General features: G+C 31.9%; 3 protein-coding genes and 1 long non-coding RNA gene across 9 annotated transcripts; 2 read left to right on the forward strand and 2 right to left on the reverse strand.

Annotated features, from left to right (window-relative positions):
• Positions 1-1,065: 1,065 nt before the first annotated feature.
• Positions 1,066-4,070, forward strand: LOC131804316 (programmed cell death protein 2-like). The gene is made up of 3 exons (XM_059127005.1): positions 1,066-1,285; positions 1,563-2,686; positions 2,997-4,070. Exons 1-3 carry the CDS (start codon positions 1,178-1,180, stop codon positions 3,250-3,252), a joined length of 1,488 nt encoding a protein of 495 aa, XP_058982988.1. The 5' UTR covers positions 1,066-1,177; the 3' UTR covers positions 3,253-4,070.
• A 545-nt stretch (positions 4,071-4,615) lies between these two features.
• Positions 4,616-7,671, reverse strand: LOC101897100 (F-box only protein 9). The gene is given in 3 exon segments (XM_005181365.4): positions 4,616-5,534; positions 6,273-6,721; positions 6,723-7,671. Coding segments are annotated over 3 exon segments (1,473 nt in total). The 5' UTR covers positions 7,038-7,671; the 3' UTR covers positions 4,616-4,825.
• A 4,286-nt stretch (positions 7,672-11,957) lies between these two features.
• LOC131804339 (uncharacterized) lies at positions 11,958-13,682 on the forward strand. The gene is made up of 3 exons (XR_009343095.1): positions 11,958-12,195; positions 12,256-12,309; positions 12,364-13,682. It is a non-coding gene; the product is annotated as an uncharacterized LOC131804339 (long non-coding RNA).
• Positions 13,683-16,457: 2,775 nt separating this feature from the next.
• LOC105261692 (uncharacterized) lies at positions 16,458-20,203 on the reverse strand. 6 transcript variants are annotated; one of them, XR_009343092.1, is made up of 4 exons: positions 20,031-20,203; positions 17,447-17,544; positions 16,826-17,393; positions 16,458-16,753 (listed from the first exon to the last, which is right to left on the reverse strand). XR_009343092.1 is itself a non-coding variant. In XM_020035994.2 (3 exons), the coding sequence occupies exons 2-3, from the start codon at positions 17,532-17,534 to the stop codon at positions 16,834-16,836; spliced, it is 648 nt and encodes a 215-aa protein (XP_019891553.1). In that variant the 5' UTR covers positions 17,535-17,544; positions 19,795-20,199; the 3' UTR covers positions 16,822-16,833. The 6 variants fall into 6 exon arrangements, 1 of the variants encoding a protein (XP_019891553.1); XR_009343091.1 differs by having other exon boundaries at positions 19,763-20,202; XR_009343093.1 differs by lacking the exon at positions 20,031-20,203 and adding an exon at positions 19,626-19,738.
• Between the last annotated feature and the right edge of the window lie 1,784 nt (positions 20,204-21,987).

The raw sequence follows: 21,987 nt of genomic DNA on the forward strand, positions 1-21,987 counted from the left end.
TCTTATTGAGCCATGCCTACAATCATTCCACTCGGATTATCCTTCATTGTCAGGATTAATGTGCTTAATGCGGGTTTATTTTATCAGAATTATTTTCATGGGTATGCATAATCCAAATAATAACCAAATGCATCACTGTTATTTTTTTACTTCGAAGGCGAAGGCAAAAGGGAAATCGGTTATCACAGTAAAAACTTTTACATTCTTGCGGTTTGGGAACATATAAATCATTTGTGATATACAATGAAATTAAGGTAAAATCATTTCAAATCAACTTCCGAGGGCTGGATTCTTGTTCTATGAAAATATGAAATGGAAAATATTTCCTTTATAATTTTTTTCATTTGACATTTCTTTCATATTAATTTCACGTTTTCACAGAACAAAAATTGAGTCCCAGGGGCCGGATTCTTTTTCTATGAAAATATGAAATGAAAAATATTTCCTTTAAAAAAATTTTCATTTGAAATTTATTTTCTTTAATAAAGTTTTCATTTTACATTTTCATAGAACAAGAATTGAGGCCCTGGGCCGAATAGAAAACCGGTCCCCATTTGATTATATAGAATTGATTTTGACAATGAGTTCTAGTGAAAGGTGTAATATTGAAAAAGTTGTAAAATCATATGTTTAACGTTTATTTTTCTAGTTCTTCCCATGGTACCTTGGTACAATTATAAAAGGTAGAACAAAGCTACCCCCTAAATATTTTTTTCTTTTGGTGACTTTATTCTGTCAAAACAGATACACCTTTTGTGTATGTGTGTATATTGTTTTGAATAAAAAATACAATCATTTAAAATTAATATGCATCAGTTTTACAAAAATGAAATCTCTTTTTTAAAACAATCTAAGACAAACTTCAATTTCTTAATTTCCGTTAAGCAATCCGATGCGCGCATATTTGTTTTGAATTTATTTTTCAATGAAAAAAATCAATAATTTCATTTTTCAAGCCTTTAAAATTATACCCAAATTAAAACAAGTTACCAACTCGAAAAAAATACCAATTTTAGTAGAGTTTTTCCACTGCGGCAACCATACACAGCGCCCGCTGATTGTTTTACACTTGATATGCCGCCGCCAATTAAAGTTTGTTCCGCTTCGTTGTCTGTTCGCAAGTGCAAAATCAAAAATTGATTGTTGAGTGACTTTAAATTAAAATAAAATTCCAAACATGGCCAAAAATAAAAGCACAGTCTACTTAGGCTACGATGATGAAGAGATTACGGATAAGCATACATCCTTGTTGAATAGTACTATAAATAAAATTGGTGGTAGTGCGGTATGTTCTATAGTATTTTTTATTTGCTACTATATATTGGTGTATTGGTATGGCGTGGTGTGAGTTGAACAGTGGAAAAAATATATAATGACTGTGCTAAGCATTCCGTCATATAGAAAATGAATTGAGAATTTAGCATGGAAAGATTTTTCACCCAGTACCTTTCGCTGTTGACTGCTGAAACTTTTTTTAGGGATAAAAGACTGAGAATATCCTAATATCGACATCACAATGTGCGATTAATACTTGATTTTTTTTCTTTATTCAATTCTTACAGGACTGGCCAAATGGTGAGATAAAGATTCCAGCATGTCCTTTATGTGGCACAGTACGTCCATTGATAGTACAATTGTATGCGCCTCTAGAAATGTCTCAATTCCATCGTACGCTTTATATATTTGCCTGCTTGAATCCGGTTTGTTCGCAAAACTCTAAGAGTTGGCTATGTGTAAGAACTCAACACTTGGATACACCCGATCACAGTGATATTATTAAAGCTGTGGCATCACCCAAAAATAATAAACAAAAAAAGAAAAAGGAGGCGAAACAGGCAACGGGAAAATTGTCCTGGTGTAGTGGAGCTGATGATTGGGGAGCCGTCGATGACCAGACAACTGTGCGAGAAAGTATAGAACAAATGGATACGGAGGCAGATGAATGTAATGAGTCCAATGAGGAAAATGGCAATATAATTAGTGGAAAAAATGTCAATTTACCAATGTCTAGTGGTGGCGATGAACGTCCCTCGTCGAATGAAGATGATGACGAAGATGAAAGCAATTCGATGGATAATGAACTGATTATGAATTTTAATCAAATGGATGTGAGGGCAGCGCAAAATGTAGCCGAAGACCCTAACGCCAACTGTGCTGATGCCGCTGCTGGTGGCGGCAATGGCATTGCTGCTGCAGCCTCTGTGGAAAATGAAGGAAATTATGCCTGCAGTGGTGCTTCTGCTGCAATATGTGCAGAAATTGAAGGACCCGAAACGGATGTTGTGCTAGTCGAGACACCTCAAAAGCCTGAACGTGATTTAATAGCCTTACTCAAACATACACCTACACCGGCCGCCTTAGGACCTTTAGTAAAATTATCAGATCTTACAATTAAGCCCTATTTTATTGCGGTTGATTTAGATATGAATGCATCGGGTCAGGATTATGATTCATATGGAGGCTCTCTATCGGCTGAACATATTCGTGAACTCTATCAAGAATATAAGAAGCAGGATGAATCAGCATTGTCACCAGGAAGTGCTGGTGGCAGCGGAGCTGGAAGTGGTGTTGGGGCTGGTACACCCGAAGATCAAGAAACCTATGAAAAAGCATTACCGGCACATGGTGATCTAATGTTCCATCATTTCTTGAGTACCATCCAGCAGAATCCGGGTCAAATTTTAAGGTAACAAAATAGTTTGTTTTTGGGTCAAATTAGCGTTTAAAAGTAGCATCCTGATATGATGAGATGTATAGGTGTAACATGATGCTGTTCATTAAAGTTTTAAGGATAACCGTAGCAAAAGAAAACAGATTTACCAAATGTACATATCCCCTATCCTTAAACTATTTTTGAGTATCTGAAAGTCTTTTTACGCAGAAAATTGTTCGCATAGACTCTGTTTATGGTCAACTTTGTACTCATTTATAGTTTTGTTGTATTGCCACATACTTTTCCTAATAAAAACAAGAATCTACTTTTATTTATTTTGCAGATATTCTCGTGACACCTTGCCTTTACTTATAGCCCCATTGCAAGAGCCAGTACCCAAGTGTCCAAATTGTAACGGTGATACAATTTGTGAAGTCCAAATTTTATCTACATTAATACCCAAATTGAGAATGCTACAGAGCAATGAGAACACACCCCTGGAATATGGAAACGTTTTAGTGTTTACATGTTTGAAAAGTTGTTGGGATACGCCTGATAAAATGCGCTATGAAAAGATTATAGTACAAGCTGAAAAATAATTCAATAATGTTTTCGAGTCCTAAATTCGAAACACACATTGAAAGTGTTAAAAAAAACTACAGAAATACAGAGAGGCTAAGTAAGCAGCTAATACAAAACAAAATAAAAATTAAACCAAAGCAAACACTTAGAAAACGAAACTTTAAACGATTGTTTATCTACAAACTACTTATATAACCCTTTCCAAAAAATCACTTCAAAGTGATAAACAAAAGCCATGTATAACAATAATTACATAAATATATATGTATTTAAAGTTGTGTTATCATCTTGACAAATTTCAATATTTATATTTAAAAACCCAGACAAATTCTGTCCTCTAAGTAAAATCACTAAACGGCTTCACTCAAACGGAAACTTGAACATATTTATAAGATGAGATTGATTTTAAATAATTAAAATGATAAAGTATTTTTAAAATAAAACGGAGACAAAATGAAAGAAATATATTATTAAAATGTGTATGGTTAGCATTATTGATTGGTCAATTTCGGAGTCCACTTTTAAAATATACCGAGTCTACGTAAAAAAAGAATAATCAACATTCATCTAGGCATTTATTAATTTATTATTTACTTGATCGATTGTCCCTTTTTAATGATAGTCTGTAAGTTTGAATTTAATACTCATTTTCCCAATCTTATTCATTTCTTCTCAAATGAACGCAAATGTGATCTTTTCAATTTCCAAAATATACTATGTTGAGCCATATGAAAAAAAAAAAAAACAAAAAATTAACTCAATTTAAATTATTATTATGCTTTATGTAGTTTTAAAAAATTAAAATATAAATGAAATAAAAGTATTTAGTGTACAATTAGATGTTTCTTTTTTTAATATGTGGTTGTGGTGAAAATCAACAAATTTAAATCCATGCGGGTCACCGTAAAACTACCCTACAATTATTCTTCTATATAAATATACGAATCAACTTAAGCTGATGGTCATGTTTAGATTCTCGGTATGGTATACTTCCTAGTGCAGGGAACTACAAGCGAACATAGTTCTTGCTGTTAGAAGTCGGAAAACGCGGCTACAGGTCTTTTGCAAATGTTAGGCTGTAGAAATCCTTATATGGCACAATTTTTTGAGGGAATATTTTGAATTATCGCTCTACAACTCTGTGAAAGTAAGCTCACATACAATGATTCTCCCGATTACGGCTCAGTAAACTGAATGGTACCATGGGATATACTGGACTAACTACGTGTGTACGGAATCGCTCTGTAGTGCAAGAAATTATGTTATTGGCCACACTATAAGCTGACTATGAACATTTATAACCAATCGAGGTGTGGGGTTTGAACCATTCGGTTACTCCACATTTTAAGCACATTACAAATTATTAAGTAAACAATGGCATTTCTATTATTCATTTTAATAATTCTTCAGTTTTATTTCAAAATATATACACGTAGAGAGAAAAATAGTTATAGCGACAGTTAAGTTATAAATTTATATACGCCGGACCAAAAAATGTATTAAAGCTTAAAACTATATTAATTTTAACAAAATCACTCTTCATAAAGCTGTTGCATTTTTTATTTCCTCGTTTCCTTCTTATTCAACAATTTATATAAGTGGATTATCTGCCACCAAATGATAACTGCGCACCGGTGAAAACCACAATGGCGGATACTTAGATGGTGTTAGATCAAATTCAGAAGTTGTTTCATGTTTATTACGTACTTGGACTACAGAATAACGTAGCCATGCCAATTGGGCAAATTTTCGCCTTGATGTATTCAATATACGAAATTCAATGCAATATTTAGTACTGTTTAATGCAGCATCGTCGTATACCGAACTTCCACGTCTATGCCTATTGTAGCCACCAACGTTTGTACTGGTTATGAACTTTGTAGTTTGGGACTGTTGTTTGCCCAAGACAATTGTAAGTGTACTACCAAATAGGCGGAAGCGACCTTTCAAAATATCCGGACGTAATTGCTGAAGATTTCTTAAACGTGTCACACCCTGTTGCGGTTCATCGGCATTCGTCATCATATAAACAGTACCATCAGGTAGAAAGCGTATATAACGATAATATTCCACTAATTGCACCGGACGATAATATTGATCTTGGAAACTATTTTCACCCATTCGAACGTATGTGGTTTTGCTTATATAGCAGCCATTGAACAGCACACGTTCGCGTTCAATGAACATTTGCCGCCAACTAGAATATTTGGGTATTATTGGACATTGTCCGTCTAATGGTGTAGTTTTGTCCTCATCTGTTTCGGAATGAGTTAGAGTGCCAACATTGGGTCCCCAGACTCTGAAAAATTAAAATAAAACATTATAAATATTAAATTAATACCAGTAATAGACATTTTAAGTTTAAACTCTACACTTAGTGGCCTATTTTTCCACACCTAAAAACCTTCATCCACGACCTCAACTTCATAATCTTCTTGGAAATTTTAAGATCACTTATCTCAGAAAGTATGGTCTTCCCACACAGAAGAAATTGGCGAAAGTTCTACTATCTACTTATTTTCCATAAGCCCCATTTGCATTTTCAATTTTTATTTATATAAAGATAATACAAAGCTTCGTCGCTAAAAATTTTACATTGTAATAATTCAGGTATTATTACATGTGCAGACTTCTGTATATAAAAGGTTTACCTCTTACTTCTGTCTACTGACAATATGAGGAAGGCATTCTATCTTGCAAGATCTGTGTGAAGTTTTTTTTTTGTCGATAGAAGGCCTGTGAGTGGTCTTTTTGTTTAAGAAGATGCTTTCTTTTTCCAAACAATTGCTTCTATCAATAGAAAGATTATGTTGGGATAAAAATTTTAAAATATCTCTTAAAAGAGTACATATGATAGTTCTTCTACTTAAAAAATGCCAGCATATACATTAATCTATACAAGACATTTCCCAATTACTATACCCACAGTTTCTTCATATAACCCCAGAGGTTTTTAATCCAACAGATTTGCTTCCAATTAAAAAAGGAAAATTTAGGAATTTTCAAATGTAATTAATTTATAAAATTTTCAACTCACTTGACACATGCTGAACGCCAAAGCTCTTCATCTCTGGCCACCAAATACATTCCTTTGCAGACTGCAGCACACTGTTCTAATGAACGCATATCCAACTGAGAGGATACAACCCAACGCATTATATACAATAGCAATTCTGGTGGTAATTCGGAAATATGCATTTCCGTGGTAATTACTCCAGGATCGCGACTACTTAGTATCAATTTGCCGTTGTGGTTGTGCGATAAATCAGCTTGGAATTTTTCATATAAATCATCAATTATATCTTCATCCGCCAGATCGTCCTGGCTATCCAACGACTTCTGGTTATGTTCTGCATTCTTAATATTGATTTGTTGCTGAGCATTGTTCTTGAGTTTTTGTTGTTCATAGTAGGTGAATTCAACGTTAGGCTCAATTTGCAATGCTTTCCGATAAAATGGTATGGCATCATAGACTTTGCCGCGTTTTTTCCAATTCAACAGCTTTATGAAAATAACTTTTTGCCAAGGCATCCTGATCAGAAGTTTCTTTTGGAACGACCAGGGGACCTACAACATCTTTAGCCTCCTTTTCTTCCTCTGCTACATCATCACTTTTAGCTACATCATCGCCTGCTTGCTTTTGTTTCAATTCCTTTTGCCAATCGGCTCGAAAATCTTCCAAAGCTGCATTAAAATCTTTTGGCATGCTTTGAAATGCCTGCAAAGAAGATTCCAGTGAGTCATCTTCTCCGCCACCAGCACTGGCATCGGTTGGACCACCACCACTTGATGGGCCAGACATGTTGGCAAGAGACCTTGTGTGAAATATACTTTAGTTTTTAAGACCTATGTGATGCCTTATCTTTTTCTTGTATTACTATGAGCTATTCAATTTCAATCCTTAAACCAATTCTGAACTGCCGTCTAGTTCACGGTCTGTGTATCGGTTTATAATAAAAGGTGGGGCGTATTGTTGATAGAACGTGGTTAACACTAAAATCTTATTTGGCAAATTATACTTGGAAGCTGACAAAATTTGTTGGTAAATATTGGAGCAGCTTGTGGCCATTATAGGCGTGGAAATACTTCGACGTAAAATTGTCAGTGTTTTTATGAAACTATATGAAGTATGGTTTTATATATTCGAAAAGATTTTTCACTTTTTCGATATTTTCGTTTTCAAGTCCTATTGCAATATCCTTCTTTTTAAAAATTTATTGCATTTTATGGGCGTATCGAACCGTATGAATATTGCGATTTCTTTTCTCTACACATATATTTTACACCGGTCCTTCTTTAAAGTTTCCATGACCTTGTTTTGATTTCAAAGAGCAAACAAGGATGTTGTAAGAATTTGACATTACGTCCCGTCCCACGTTTACTTATTTGGGGTCATTTTGCGTGTTTTTTTTTTTTGTTTGTTGTGACAGTGTCAGCTGACGTAGTTTCTGGGATTTTAAAGAAGGGTTGCCATCGTAGTTTTATAGGTTTTTATATTGGTTACTCACGATCGCGTAGATAAATACGCCGCTTGAGAAATTAATATTTATTTCACCATAATATGAAAAAGTATAAACTCAAAGAATTTGACATATAATTTCACAATGTTATATATATAACATTTGTTTATATATTTGACAAAATTCATCCTTGAAATTGTACGCAAATGGTACAATTAATTCTAGGTAACCTCTATAGCTCAATAAGAAAGCTTGTTCGACTTTAAATAAACAAGAAAATGCAACTCTGTACTGGTGTCTTATTATGTCAAATAGACTTTTAAACATTTAACAGTTGGTTTTGTTTATTTTACTTTTTCTCATTAAATTCTAATATTGGAGGAAAAAATCACAAAATAAGAATGGGGTTAACCACAAAATTGAGTTTAAAATAGAAGGACGATGTTGTTTTATCCCACAATCGTATAGTATATTACGCTTTAATATCGGTAATTTGCATTTCTGTTGCAACTGAATTTGAAATAATTTATTCAAATTTCTTTAATATTCAAAACAATACACTCACATAGAAACTGTGTACATATTTTGATAGAATAGGGACACCAAAGGATAAAATGCACACAGGGGATAGTTTTGTTCTGCCTTCTGTTACAGTACGTTTACATATAAATGGGTTAAACCACTGGATTTGGATTAAAATTGTCATATCCATTACTTAAACTTCAAACAAATTCTTTTAAAGTAGGTTAACCCTACAAAAAGTTTTAACGTAAACATGGCATTACATAAGTAACTTAAATTCAAAAAAAAAAAAAAAAATAAAGAAACAAAATAGCAACTTCTGATTTTGTGCCAAATTTAAATTCATTTAAATTCAAATTGACTTGTCAAAGGAAAAATTTAGAAAAAGTTGTCATGGTATAATTATTACAGGTAACAGCAAGTCCCAGCTGATTTGACTCTATAGTAATACTAGTATCAAACTAGATCTGACATTTTGTGATTTAATTCCATTTCCCTAAGAAGATTAGAATTCAGTTGGTACATGCATTAATAATGCCTCACTTTTTATATTGTATTGAGATTTTTGGGGGTAGCTTTAACTTTAACTTTTCGTAAGTTAAAACTATTGTTTCATAGAGTAATGCGATATGTTTTTTGTGTCAAACGTCGTGATCATATATCTCCTTCTGTGAAAGAGTTTCTTGGTTGTTCGTTTGAGTGTTTTGTGAATTTAAGGTCAATGTTGTTCTTCTACAAACATTTTAAATTGAGGACATCTTCTACACTTTTGGACCTTTTTAAGTTTTCGAGATCTGTAAGGAACCTGCAAATTGTTATACCACGCTCGACTCCTCTGTTGGAAAAATCCTTCTATGTAAGAATTGCTCGCATTTTCAACAATCTGCCACCTAATCTTAAGACATTCAATTCTTCCCTAAAATGTTATAGGCGTAAATTATATGCTCATTTCAATATTGTTTAAAATATATAGTTTTCTTGTGATAATTTGTTTTTTTCCTTGCATAGTTGATTTATCTAAATCTTCAATGAATTGTGATTTTTGCTAATCTTTTTTTTTTTTTTTTTGTTATTTTTTTAATGTTATTTTTAAGATTAAGGATGTTATGAATAGTTTTGAGTAGTCATGTATAGGAGTTCTTGGAACCATCAATCAATTGTTAATTTTATTCATTTTTTGTTAATTTGTTTTAGTGTTTCATTTTAAGTAATTCTTTTAGGATTAAGGATATTATAATAATTTTAGAGTAGTCATGTATAGAAGTTTTTTGAACCGTCCATGGCCCTGTTGGCTAGGTTTCTGTACTAATTGAAAATAAATAAAATAAAAAAAAAAAAATAATATGCAATAGGTATACCCTTTTTGATATAAAATTTTACTGCAGGGCTATATGAACATATTTTTTGCATAATAGAAAAAATCGCCGTTGTACCTAACAAAACGCCAAAAGCGATGAGGTTAAGGAACAGCGACACCACGTTAGATAATATATTCGCATGTTTCATATTTCATAAAAATGCAAAATGTAGAATACTTTATGTATGTATGCTGTTTGGTATCAAATTGAAAGGGATGTTGCCTTTTTCAATATTGCTTGAAGTGTTGAGAGATTAGGATCAACAGCTAACAACTTTACATTTAGGGGAATGATGTGAAAGCATTAAAATTAAATATTTTAAGAACTATTCTTCTGCATTTTCAATTTAATAATCCATATTCCAAAAATGTATATTTTTGAAATTAAAATAGTTCATTGAAAATTAGTTATTTTGTTTACATTTTTGGACACATAACTCTGACACTTGTATTATGTACCAAAACAAAATGTATGTGAAAAGTTGTCAACAAATTATTACACCTGCAAAAAATATTTGCTCTGTTCCACAACCTGCAAGAAACTACTAGTTTTGCAAGTTTTTTCAACATCATAAAGGGAAATTCTGGAACGGACCATTTGTATATAATTTGAATTATCCGGTATCTAAATACTATAAAAATAAATGGATACATTGAGTAATAGACCTCATGAACATTGTGAATCGTATAATAGAGAAATTTATAATTTTACTTTTACTGAAATGAATATTTTAGTATATTTATTTAAAACGAAGAATTTTTCTATTCCATAATTTAAATTTGCCGCGCATAACAAAATATAAACAAATGACTAATAAACTGAAAACAATTTTTTTCCTGAATCAAGAATCCACTTGTTTTGCAATTTTATCATCGATATCAATAATTGAAAATCGGCTACCGTTATAGCACTTGTTATAGCGACATTTTCACTACTTACAATAACAAATTCGTATGTGGTTGTTGTTGAATTGTATATGTTGTAGTCTCGTTTCTACCTTCTAATAATTCTACCATGGTAGAAGAATTGTTCTACAATGAATTCTACCATGGATGAATTCTGATATAACGAAGGGTTGCCAGTACCGATTTGGTAAATGAAAAGGTTTCTTTTTTTTCAGCCATACTCAGTACTTGCTTTGTTTTAGAACTGCAAGAATTTACCACGGTACAATGAATTCAAGGTAGGGCAGAACTACCATATGATTTAATTTTTTTTTTATTTTTCTGGCTTAATATGTCAACTTCATTTGTTTATGTAAGTGTATTCTTTTCAATAATAAAAAAATATTTTCAGAAAATATTGAAATTCGGGTGTTTTCAAAATGCTTATTACGACGTATGCATCGACAAAATCTACAGTTTTTGTCGCGAAATAAACCATAAGAGATATATAGAACATGACTTTGAAAAGAAATTTTGACCTTTTGTTCAGTTTTCGCGGTTTTAAATTATTTATTCAAAATCAATGCAACAAGTTGTTTGCTTTTTTATTGTTTTGATAGTAATTTTGACATTACAAGCCAAACAGGTAGACCTCTGTACTTGCAATTTTTTCAAAGTTAGCCTACCTTGTATTCATTGTACCATGGAATTTACTACTTTTTTCGATATCATAAGGGAAAAATCTGTTATTGTAGTAAAATGTTTCATACTTGCTGATACTGTAACAGATCAATTGCTCAGTTCCACTACCTGCAAGAATCTACTAGTTTTGCAATTTTTTTTCGATATCATAAAGGAAAAATTGGTTATCGTAATAAAAACATTAATGTGGCGTTTCCACTGCACTTGATTCGCTCTCTATTCGTTGTTTGACCCTTAACTATGAAAAAACTACTTAATTCTTCACACAAAATTTCCTGAGCGAACACTCATATTTGTACGTTGTTCAAATCAAATCACTCTCAGAACAACGAAAAAATATGTCCCATCCCTAACAAATGAGAGCATTTATCGAAAAAATAAATTATGACATTTAAAAATTAAAAATAGGAAAATTTAATGAAATTTTAAAAATTTTTGGGAAGACTGAAAATTATGAATGAAAACTACAATGTTGAATGGCGTATGTACATTCAAACGAAAGTACATTTTGTTTTCTCTTTCATCCGAGGTACGCATTTTGTCCACGAGTAGAAATTTTCACAGAAAACTGCAAACAAAAGAGGCAATATTTTCAAAATGTTTGTATTGACAGAAAAAATGTTTGACAAGTGTCTCTCCAGCAGAATTTAAAAATAGAAAAATACAAAAATATATTCAAAATGTCAACATTTACACAAACAGTTGAAAACGTGAATGAAAATTATAAAATTATTGATATAATAAATCTTGGGGAGAAAAACAATCATTTATTCTATTCATATTAGTGAGAATTTAATGTAATTTATTAAAATTCCCATTAAAATCAACAAACAAAATTTTTGAAAAAAGGAATTATTTTACTATGAATTACGAATCGTGCCGTATGAACGGGTTAATTCGTGTACCTAATTCTGAGAGCGAACAACGTTGTTCGGTTTCCAATGGAAACATGTTATAACAAAATCTTGGCCGAATGAACAATATCGAAGCAGTGCCTGCCAATCATAAATACTGGCAACCCTCTGATTAAAAATGTAAATAAACAAAAAGAGCCGTTATATTTTTGACAATAATCATCAATGAACATATTTCAGATTATCGCTTCCACAGCAAGGAGTTACTGAAAAAAGAATGCAAAAAAATGCCAAGTGAGTTTATATTATAAGACTATTTTATATTGTTTAAAGCCTTTATCTTTGTAGGCGATAAAGCCGAGACATCTGTGGCGCACTCCTATGAAATAAGAGTTATAAAAAAAAGATTACCCACAACATCGGATATGGTCGATGATGCCCTAGTTAATTTACAAGCGAAAATGGGAGTTTCTTTGAAAAAAATAACATCTTACATTACAGGCAAGTATGTAATTTCCATGAGCGGCCGTCGAAACGCACTTATTAAGCAAAGACTAAAACATTTAATGGAAACAAAATATGTAGTTAATGTGACCGGTGTTGGTTTAAAAGGTAAAATAAGGATAGTTAGTATTGCGAAGTTCCGAAAACTGATCGAAACACAGAATTCGAAAGAAGTAAAAGCAAACAGAAACTCTACTGTCAGAGAAGATACAAAATCAGAAGGCATGGAGGCTGACGGAACGCCATCTCTAGAGCCTCAAAGAACACCCCCAACTCGAAAACGGTTCAGTGTGTTTGACACACCACCAACTGTTACGTTGTCACAAATAAATGGTCATCATAATATAGGGGATGATATAAGGGACTCGTATAGCACTCCAGTACGATCAACAACGCCACCTAAAAAGAAACGGAGTCTTACAAAAATATTTAATATGCAGTAAATGTAAATATGTTTGTTATTTTTTGTATATACTTTAAAAGTAATTTCGTTTTTGCCAAGATTTTGAAAAAGTTTGTATATAAATGTATTTGTTAGTACTTCACGTTATGGTGGGATTAATTTGAAATAGTTTAAACATAAGATTAATTGCATTTATAATGCAAAGAAATAGTGTCTCAAATATCGGTCTTTAGAAATTCTTATGGTTCTTATTAAACTTAAAAAAATATTGTAATGAAGATAATAATATGGAGGAACACAGCCTAAAACATTTGTAACTACAATGTCAAGAAGCAAAACAAATATTTGTTTATGCGAATTAAATTATTTTTTCTTTAAAAAAAAACATTGAAAACTATTTTTGCTCTTTTAGTTTTAGAAATAAAATTGGTAAATAAAAGATGTTATAATATTGCATATAGGCAGACATTTTTAGGAATATTTTTCTGTTTGCGAAAAATATTTGCTTAAATGTGTATGCGGTAAATTATATTTTTCTATTATTATAATGTTAAAATGAACTGTTTTTGTTTTTTTTTTATCGCTTCATGTAATATTTTTTTATTTATATAGTAAGAACTGTTATTTGTATTAATTATATTTTGTAATTTCATACATTAAAAACTACGGTAAAGTTCATTTTATTGTAACGTTTATTTATAATCGATATTTTTGGAATATTTTACTTGTGGTCCATGGTAAAATTATATAAGGTAATCTCATGTTATCATAAGAAATACATTTTTTTTCGTTAAAAAAAAAAATAAATAAATAAAACATCCAATTTTGAAAATTCGAAATTTGTATTCCATCTAAACATTCTGCCTTTTTTAACATTTGAAATCGTCAGATAATTTCACATTCTAATTTTACAAAAATATATGCAAATACGTCTTGCTTAATTTGTTGGAAATACATTTTCAAATTATTTGAAAATGATAAATGAGTTCCAATATGAACAAGTTAAAAACAGTAAATTTGGCCGACCGAACTTTGAATACCCTCCACAATTTGGAATGAATTTGGGAATTTTCAAAAAATTAAATTCTGTTAAAGTTTTAAAAATACCGAATATAGCTGTTATATTGGGGTCTATACGACAGGGACCTACATAGGCATTATTTGTCATAACCATATTCAAATTAGAAACTTGAAATAAACGGTGAATAATGTAGCTAAAATCATTAAAATATCGTATATAGACCTGGACCAGCATAGACAAATTTCTGTCATAGGCTGTAGCATCCATTACAAACTTTAAATATGACATCTCAAACAATTTCTGTGGGTATTGTACCTAAAATCGTCAAAATGCCGAATATAGGAAGGTACTGATGTATGGGCCTAGATAATTTTCTGTCATAGGCTGTAGTATCCATTTCGAACTTTAAATACCAAATTTGAAACAATTCCGGTTAATAATGTCGCCAAAATCATCAAAATACCGAATACCAAGTTTGGAAATGGAAAAATTTGGTTTAAAGTGCAAAAACTAAAGTTTGGACTGATATTACATATTTGGTGCACAATAACGTTGAAATCGGTTGAAGATATCTTGATAAAATTTGTCAGACGTATTTCGGAGCTAGTATCTGGTACCAAATATCAATGTAGAGTGCATATTACGAAACGCATATATAGGATCTGTAGCCATATCTTACCGATTTTCAGCAAATTTGAAGTAGTTGCTTGTAGGCTGAATTCGGTTGTATGTGCCATGATCAGATAAGCGTAAATGCGAGATTCCGTGTCCTCTGGTTTCTATTTGTGACCTTTATAACGGCTGCAACATCAGGAACATTTTTAGTTGTTGGTCCATTTTAACCCCTAAATATAATGCGAACATCTTTAAACACAATAGGCCTAGACCTTCTGAGCCTAACCCTATCCTTATGAAAATTTTCGTGAGGATCGAACGATCCTGTGTTATGAGGTGAAAAAATATATAAATATTGCTAGTTGAAAACTTAAACCAATACCCTGCCATGGGGACGTGAAATACCGTCCACTACGATATTTTGGTGGTTTTAGCTACATTCCTAATGGTAGGATGTAGAACAGCTTCCTGTCTAATTTGTTGTTTCCATTTATTCAATATTTTTCTTCATTTTTAAAATCAGTTAAAGAGCAATAAAGGTGAATGAAATGCCTGGATTTTCTATCAAAATCATGATTTAAACAGTTCTATCTTTCAATTCCATAGCAAAACTGGCGTCTTCCAATCATTGATTTTGAAATCGATGTACCACGGTACAATAAAACGGTAAGGTAGAGCTCTCAGCTGATTACATTTTTTTTCTAAGTGTGCCCGACTTCTGCCAATTTTGTGTGTGAATTGAATTATTTTTGTGTTTTTATTTACGTATAAAAATATATATTTTGCACGGAAATTTTGTGAAAAGCAAACAAAAAGTCGAAGACTCGAAATAAGAAAAGAAATCAAGAAACAACCATCACAATTAGGATAATTTACAAAGGCTGCTGCTCCAAACAATGTATTTTGCCGTGGGTTTCTAAAAATGTAGATTCCTTCAACACGTCAAATCCTCAAATTTTAAAGATAATTACCGGCTCCCAAATCGAGGATATTTGAAGAAAATTCCGGGTGTCAGTTGTGGCTATATTTCGAAAGCATATTTGCGGATCCCAAATAGTGGATTTGTTGATTTATTTCACGCCAAAAATTATTATTTTTGGAATGAGACCAATTGTTTACCTTGAAGTCCTAAAGGAATCAATAAAAGTCCAAGTTTTAAGAAAAAAAGTTCAGTCGGATTTTCGACAGAAATATATCCTCAGAATTTGACCACTTATTTACGTTTACTTTATTTGAAGGACGTATCATAATTGTTTATCTCGAAGCCCTAAAGGAATCGCCCATCAATAAAAGTCCAAGTTTTAAGAAAAAAAGTTCAGTCGGAGCTTCGACAGAAATATATCCTCAGAATTTGACCACTTATTTATGTTTACTTTAACGTTTAAATAATTCAAACTTTTCACTAAATCTAGTATTAATACTTTGAAAAGAACTGAGAATAATATCACATTTTCTGTGAATAGTGATTATTAAATATTTTGTAGAATAGGTACCAGATCTAATGTTCAAATATGATCGGATGAAGAGATTATGAAAGAACATAGACTATTGTCTGGATCCAAAGAGACCTGGGTTCGAAAATCGTTATTGTATTTATTTATATACAATTACACTTATAATTAATATAAGGGAAATTACAACAGGAACATTACCTTCAAAAGCCATCAGCTCATGCTTGTTTGCGCAGATGTCTATTGTAATGTCTGAATTACAATTATAACAAATGAAACAAGTTGTTTTGTTTAAAATCTAAACTTTAAAGTTTTTGCATTGATTTTTAATAAATAAACAAAAAACTCAAAAAATGAATTATGGTCAAAATTTCTTTTCAAAATCATGTTCAATATTTAAAGATTGTAACAATTGTTTATTACGCATTTAAATATAAAATGCAATTAAAAATATTAGTATGTATAACAATTTAAAAATATAAGAAAAACAATACAAAAATATAAAAACATGTATAAAATACTTCGCAGTTTAAGAACTACAAGGAAAATTAAAAACAAATTATACATATTTACATTTTTATCAATTAACAAAGATAGCTATTTACAAAAATAACTGTATATACATAGAAAAAGTTTACAACAATAAAAAAATTAAAAAAATCAAATAATAGATAATTATAAAAAATAAAATGTATACATTTTTACATCTATATTAAATAGCCAGAAACATTTTTGCGTAATGATCTGAAATACAAAATATAAACGTAATAAAACAAACTAAATTAAATATTTCGGCAAAAAAATTTAATAACTTACATAAAATTCTAATATACCTTTCGACGACGTATTTTTTTCCCAGCAGAAGATGTCCGTGGGGTTGTTTCTATGCTATTCAATACGGATTGCTCTTTAATTTCAGTCTGTAAACGGTGTGGAGCTAATGGAAAGTTTATTGCCGGCATTGGTGTCGAAGCATGTCGCGGAGCCATTGGAGTATCGAATTGATCATCGTTTATACACAAAATATTTCTGTTTCGTGCCATTAATTCTTGGCTGGTCCCGGGTTGATCTAATTCATAGACTTGACTTAAAGGTGGTGGATCATCCACGGGAACGTTCTCTTGTGGCCTTCTTAAACTCTTGAGTGGTTCATTTGTATTTCTGGTTTCAGTACGGGTTTGATTTGTTGTTTTTATTTTTCGTTCGAATTCTCTTCTGTCAGCCAGTTTAAAGCGTCCCACTAAACCACGACCTTTTATATGATGTATGGCTTGGCAATCCATTAATGCAGTCATATATTTACTAACTAACTTTTTTCTGAGAGGAGTTGTTTCTGCTGAATATGTGAGATGCATGAATTTCAAAATGCCAATTATTGTTATACCTGTAGGGGATTGATGGGGTATAATTAATACATAAAATAACCTACATATTTACCTTTCCTTCCATCAGAACTCATTAGAGCTGCATTCACCATTTTCGCGATTGTTGGCAATCTTTTTGGTTTTTTCTGATTCGATGCCATAATTCAAAATCTATAAGTAAAAAAAAAAAATAAAAAAATATTACCCAAATACGTCTAGTCCATATTATAAAATCTTCCAATTATTAACGTTGTAAAATTGTTTTAAAATCGCCCAATTGATATATTTTTTATTACAAACATTCCCATATTTTTTGTATAATTCACTAGCGTTTCTGGACCATGGTTTTAGTGTTTAATGCATATTTTTATGAAAATAATAATACACAAAACTACCTCATATAGGTTGTAAAGTTATGTATATGTTTTCTATTTAAACTTAACTAAAATTACTGTTGCTGTCAATGTAACAAATTATCGGTTTTGGAATCGGTAGTAATTCCACCGAATCGGTAGTAATTCCTGAATAGAAATAAACACTTAAATGTTTAAAAATGTCCTGACTACATTCTAAGCCACATGACTTTAATTTGAAACTTAGACATTTTATAGGTATACAGTTTGCCCGACTTCTGCAAAATTTGTGTATGTATTTAATTTTTTTAAAAATGAAAACAAAATATTTTCAATACCAATGATTGGAAGACACGTACATTGCGGCTTGCGGCATTAAAGCTATTAACCAGTTTAGCCATGAAAGATTGAACAGTTTACATCATATTTTTGAATGAAAATTCATTCATTTCAATAATTTCTCGCGATATTTAACCCATTTTAAAGTGAGGAAAAATATGAAAAATGAAAACAACTTGTTTATAGTTTTGAATGAGTCTGATAGGGAGCGGGTATAGCCTCAACGCTGTATTTCTGTAGTTTTACGAAGCTGTTATACCTCCTTATTGTACCATGATTGAACCATGGTCCAGCCTTTCTTGAGTTAAAAGCGTAGTAACTAACTAACTAACTAATTTGTTTCTCAGGTCCTCCTGTAAGAATATCTTAAATAACTATACACAATTTGGTATAACCCATGGTGCAATGAGAAGGTAGAAAAGCTTCGTAAAACTACATAATTGCAGCTCTGAGGCTATGTCCGCTTCCTGTCAGAATTATTCAAAATTATATGCAACAAGTTGTTTTCAATTATTAAATATTTCCTTTTAAATATGATACCTTTCTTTTAAAAATATGATCCAAACTGTTCAATTCCATGGTAAAACTGGGTACATATAACATATGATTGCATGACTTTACCTTCTTCATTCTACCATGACAAATACAAAGACAACAAGAATAAAAATGATTGGAAGGAACGTACATTGCAAGACGCGCATTAAATATATTGAGCAATTGATAAATTGAAAGATTGAAAATGTTGGATCATATTTTTTGGATAAAAATCCAGGTATTTCATTCATCTTTTGTGCTATTTAATTCATTTTAAAAATTAGGATACATGTCAAATAAATGAAAACAATTTGTTGCATATAATTTAGAATAATTCTGAAAGAAAGCGGGAATTATCTCATGACTGTATTTCTGTAGTTTTGGAAAGCTGTTCTACCTCCTTAAGGTGTAAGTACATAAGAAGCTTGAAGTCATGGCTAGGCATATTTTGTGACATTTCATAAAGGGATTGCAGAGTCGCGCTAAAATCCTGCCGTCATTTACATTCTTGCAGTTCTAGAACAGAGCATATGATACCTCTTGATATTCGATATTTCATTGAATTTTTTTTTTCCTGTCAAGATACCATTCCTAATTGCTGCGAATTGTCACAATCAGTCCAAGCGCTAATGAAATATAAGTGTAGGAACCATGGTACAATAAGGGGGTAGAACTACTTCGTAAAACTACAGAAATACAATCTGAGGCTATGTTCGCTTCCTGTCAGAATTATCCAAAATGTATGCAACAAGATTGATTTTATATATTTGATATTTTCCCTTATTTAATTAAAGAGATACGTGGATCGAAAAATATTATCCAAACTGTGCAATCAAATCAATAAGTTTTATATGGTAAAACTGGTTAATATCTATAGTACCCACCCCGCAATGTACGTTCCTTCCATTCATTGATTTTGAATATATTTTGTTTTTATTTTTCAAACCAATAAATACAAAACACAAAATTGGCAGAATCCGGTCACACTCAGATAAAAATTGTAATCAGCTGGTATCTCTACCTTACCTTTTCATTGTACCAAGGTAGAAACCATGATAGAAGAATATAGGTAGATGCATCAACGCTTGCGAACATTGTCCCAGCAGCTGTGTCGAAGCGACTACCTCTATTCTTCTACCATGTTAGAAACTAACATTACTCACTTTTATGTATAGATTGTAACAAAATTATTTACATTTTTGATGGCGTTTCTTTATTGAAAAAGCTATTTGGAACAATTCGACAACGACTTTTCTGGAGGTTGTTCTCATAATGTTCATTCGAAAACCCTTTCACTGCAATAACAAGCAACCGATGGAAATTTAAGTCGAATCGACCCAGCCGTTATCAATTGATGGGTTGCTATAAACTTGTTGCACTATTTTTATACATATAGATTTATGGGAATTTTTTATTTATTGTTCTATTTACAAAATATAAGAGGAAGTTTTTGTAGCTTTTTTGGGATCCTCTCAAAATTTACACCGGAACGCGGCCAAGAATTACATAGACTTTGGAATTATTGCTGTATTAAAAGTACCGTTACTTTTAATACGCGTTGATGTAAAGGGTGTTTTTTAAGTAAGATAGAACATTAAAATGTAAAAAGTAACACAAAAAATTAAATTTTGATAAAACTTTTATTTGTTTCAGTATACTCTAACAAATCATCATGAGTAGACTCACGCTTGAACAATGCTACGAAATTATCCAAATTTGCTTTGAAAATCAGGCTCAAGAGCTGTTGGCAAACGTCCCGTTGTTTTATCGCAAAATTGTGTTTAGCGATGAGGCGCATTTTTGGCTGATTTTTGACGGGTTTGTTAATAAACAAAATTGCCGCATATGGAGTGAGACCAATCCACAAGAGACCCTACAGACTCCATTACATCCAGAAAAATGCACGCTGGTGGCATCGTCGGGCCTTATTTCTTCATTCAAAATGAGGCCGAAGCTCGCGTTACGGTTAATGGAGATCGTTACCGCACCTTGATCAATGATTTTTTGTTTAAAAATATGGATGACATTGATCCGGAGGAGATGTGGTTTCAACAGGATGGCGCTACGTGCCATGCGGCGAACGCAACCATCGACTTATTGAAATCAAATTTTGGCGATAAGTTGATTTCGAGAAGTGGACCTGTCAATTGGCCTCCAAGGTCGTGCGATTTGACACCTCTCGATTATTTCCTGTGGGGCTACGTGAAGTCACTGGTTTATGTCGATAAACCAGCAAGAATTGACGCCTTGGAGCCCAGCATTGTTCGTGTTATTCGTGACATCCGACTAGCAGTGCTAGAAAAAGTGGCCAAAAACTGGACGTCCAGAATACACTTCGTCAAGAACAGCCACGGTGCCCATATGCCCGAAATCATTTTCAAATGTTAATGTCACGTATTGATCTTTCAAATAAAAAAACATTTGATTTGATTTTTGTTTTAATTTTTACAATTTCAAGTTCTATCGAGCTTAAAAAAACACCCTTTATAAACGTCAAACTACAAAAGTGGTTAAAGGGTAGAAGAAGATAATCATTGTTAGTTGTTTTGTTCAAAGAGTTTGCATAATCAGCTGGTAGCTCTACTATATCATTTTAGTATACTAAGACCATGGCCCAATCATAAGGTCGACAAGTAAGGCCAGCTGATGCCAACATAATTTTAATTCTCCTGACAACTGCAATATATGTCAACAATCTGTTTTCAGTGTCAAAAAAGGTTTATTTTGAAAACAAATTAACAATTTAATGAACCATTTAACTAATGGTAGAATCAAGAAGTTAAGGTCATGCTATCATATGTTAACAATTTTATCAAAATAATAGATTTGACATAACATAATTGTCAAAATATATATTTATACATCCATTGTATATACACAAGTCGGAGATGGAAACCTTTTTTCTATTAAGTGACATTTGACAAAGTAAATTAAAGAAAATGCAGCGATAGTTATTATTATTTAAAATGACTTTACCTTCTTAATTTTTCCATGACATGAGGAATAATTCCAAATAAATGAAAACAACTTGTTGCATATTATTTTGAATAATTATGTAGCTTTACGATGCTGTTCTACTGTTCTCCTTATTGTGCCATGAATAAAGCTACATCCATGGTAGAATAATACAGGTAACAACGACACAGCGGCTGTGTCGAAGCGTCTTCATATATTCTTCTACCATGGTAGCAGAAAAATCCAATTGATTCAACTCTACTCATGATAGAAGAATACAGGTAGACGCATCGACACAGCTGCTGGGCAATGAACTGTCAAACAAATTTTGCACTTGAAATTTTTGAATGAAAAATTAGTCAAATTTGTAAAAATTGTTGAAAAATTGGTTCATCAATTTTTTTCGGTTAAGGAACAGCGACACCACGTTCGT

This window comes from Musca domestica, unplaced genomic scaffold, assembly GCF_030504385.1.
Source record: "Musca domestica strain aabys unplaced genomic scaffold, Musca_domestica.polishedcontigs.V.1.1 42, whole genome shotgun sequence".
In the NCBI taxonomy this organism is placed as follows: domain Eukaryota; kingdom Metazoa; phylum Arthropoda; class Insecta; order Diptera; family Muscidae; genus Musca; species Musca domestica.

Coding starts and splice junctions, on each gene's coding strand:
- LOC131804316 (XM_059127005.1), top strand. CDS start 1,178: ATGGCCAAAAATAAAAGCACAGTCTACTTAGGCTACGATGATGAAGAG. Junction 1,286..1,562: donor ATAAAATTGGTGGTAGTGCG/GTATGTTCTATA, acceptor CAATTCTTACAG/GACTGGCCAAATGGTGAGAT. Junction 2,687..2,996: donor AATCCGGGTCAAATTTTAAG/GTAACAAAATAG, acceptor TTTATTTTGCAG/ATATTCTCGTGACACCTTGC.
- LOC105261692 (XM_020035994.2), bottom strand. CDS start 17,534: ATGGCATCGAATCAGAAAAAACCAAAAAGATTGCCAACAATCGCGAAA. Junction 17,394..17,446: donor GAGTTCTGATGGAAGGAAAG/GTAAATATGTAG, acceptor AATCCCCTACAG/GTATAACAATAATTGGCATT.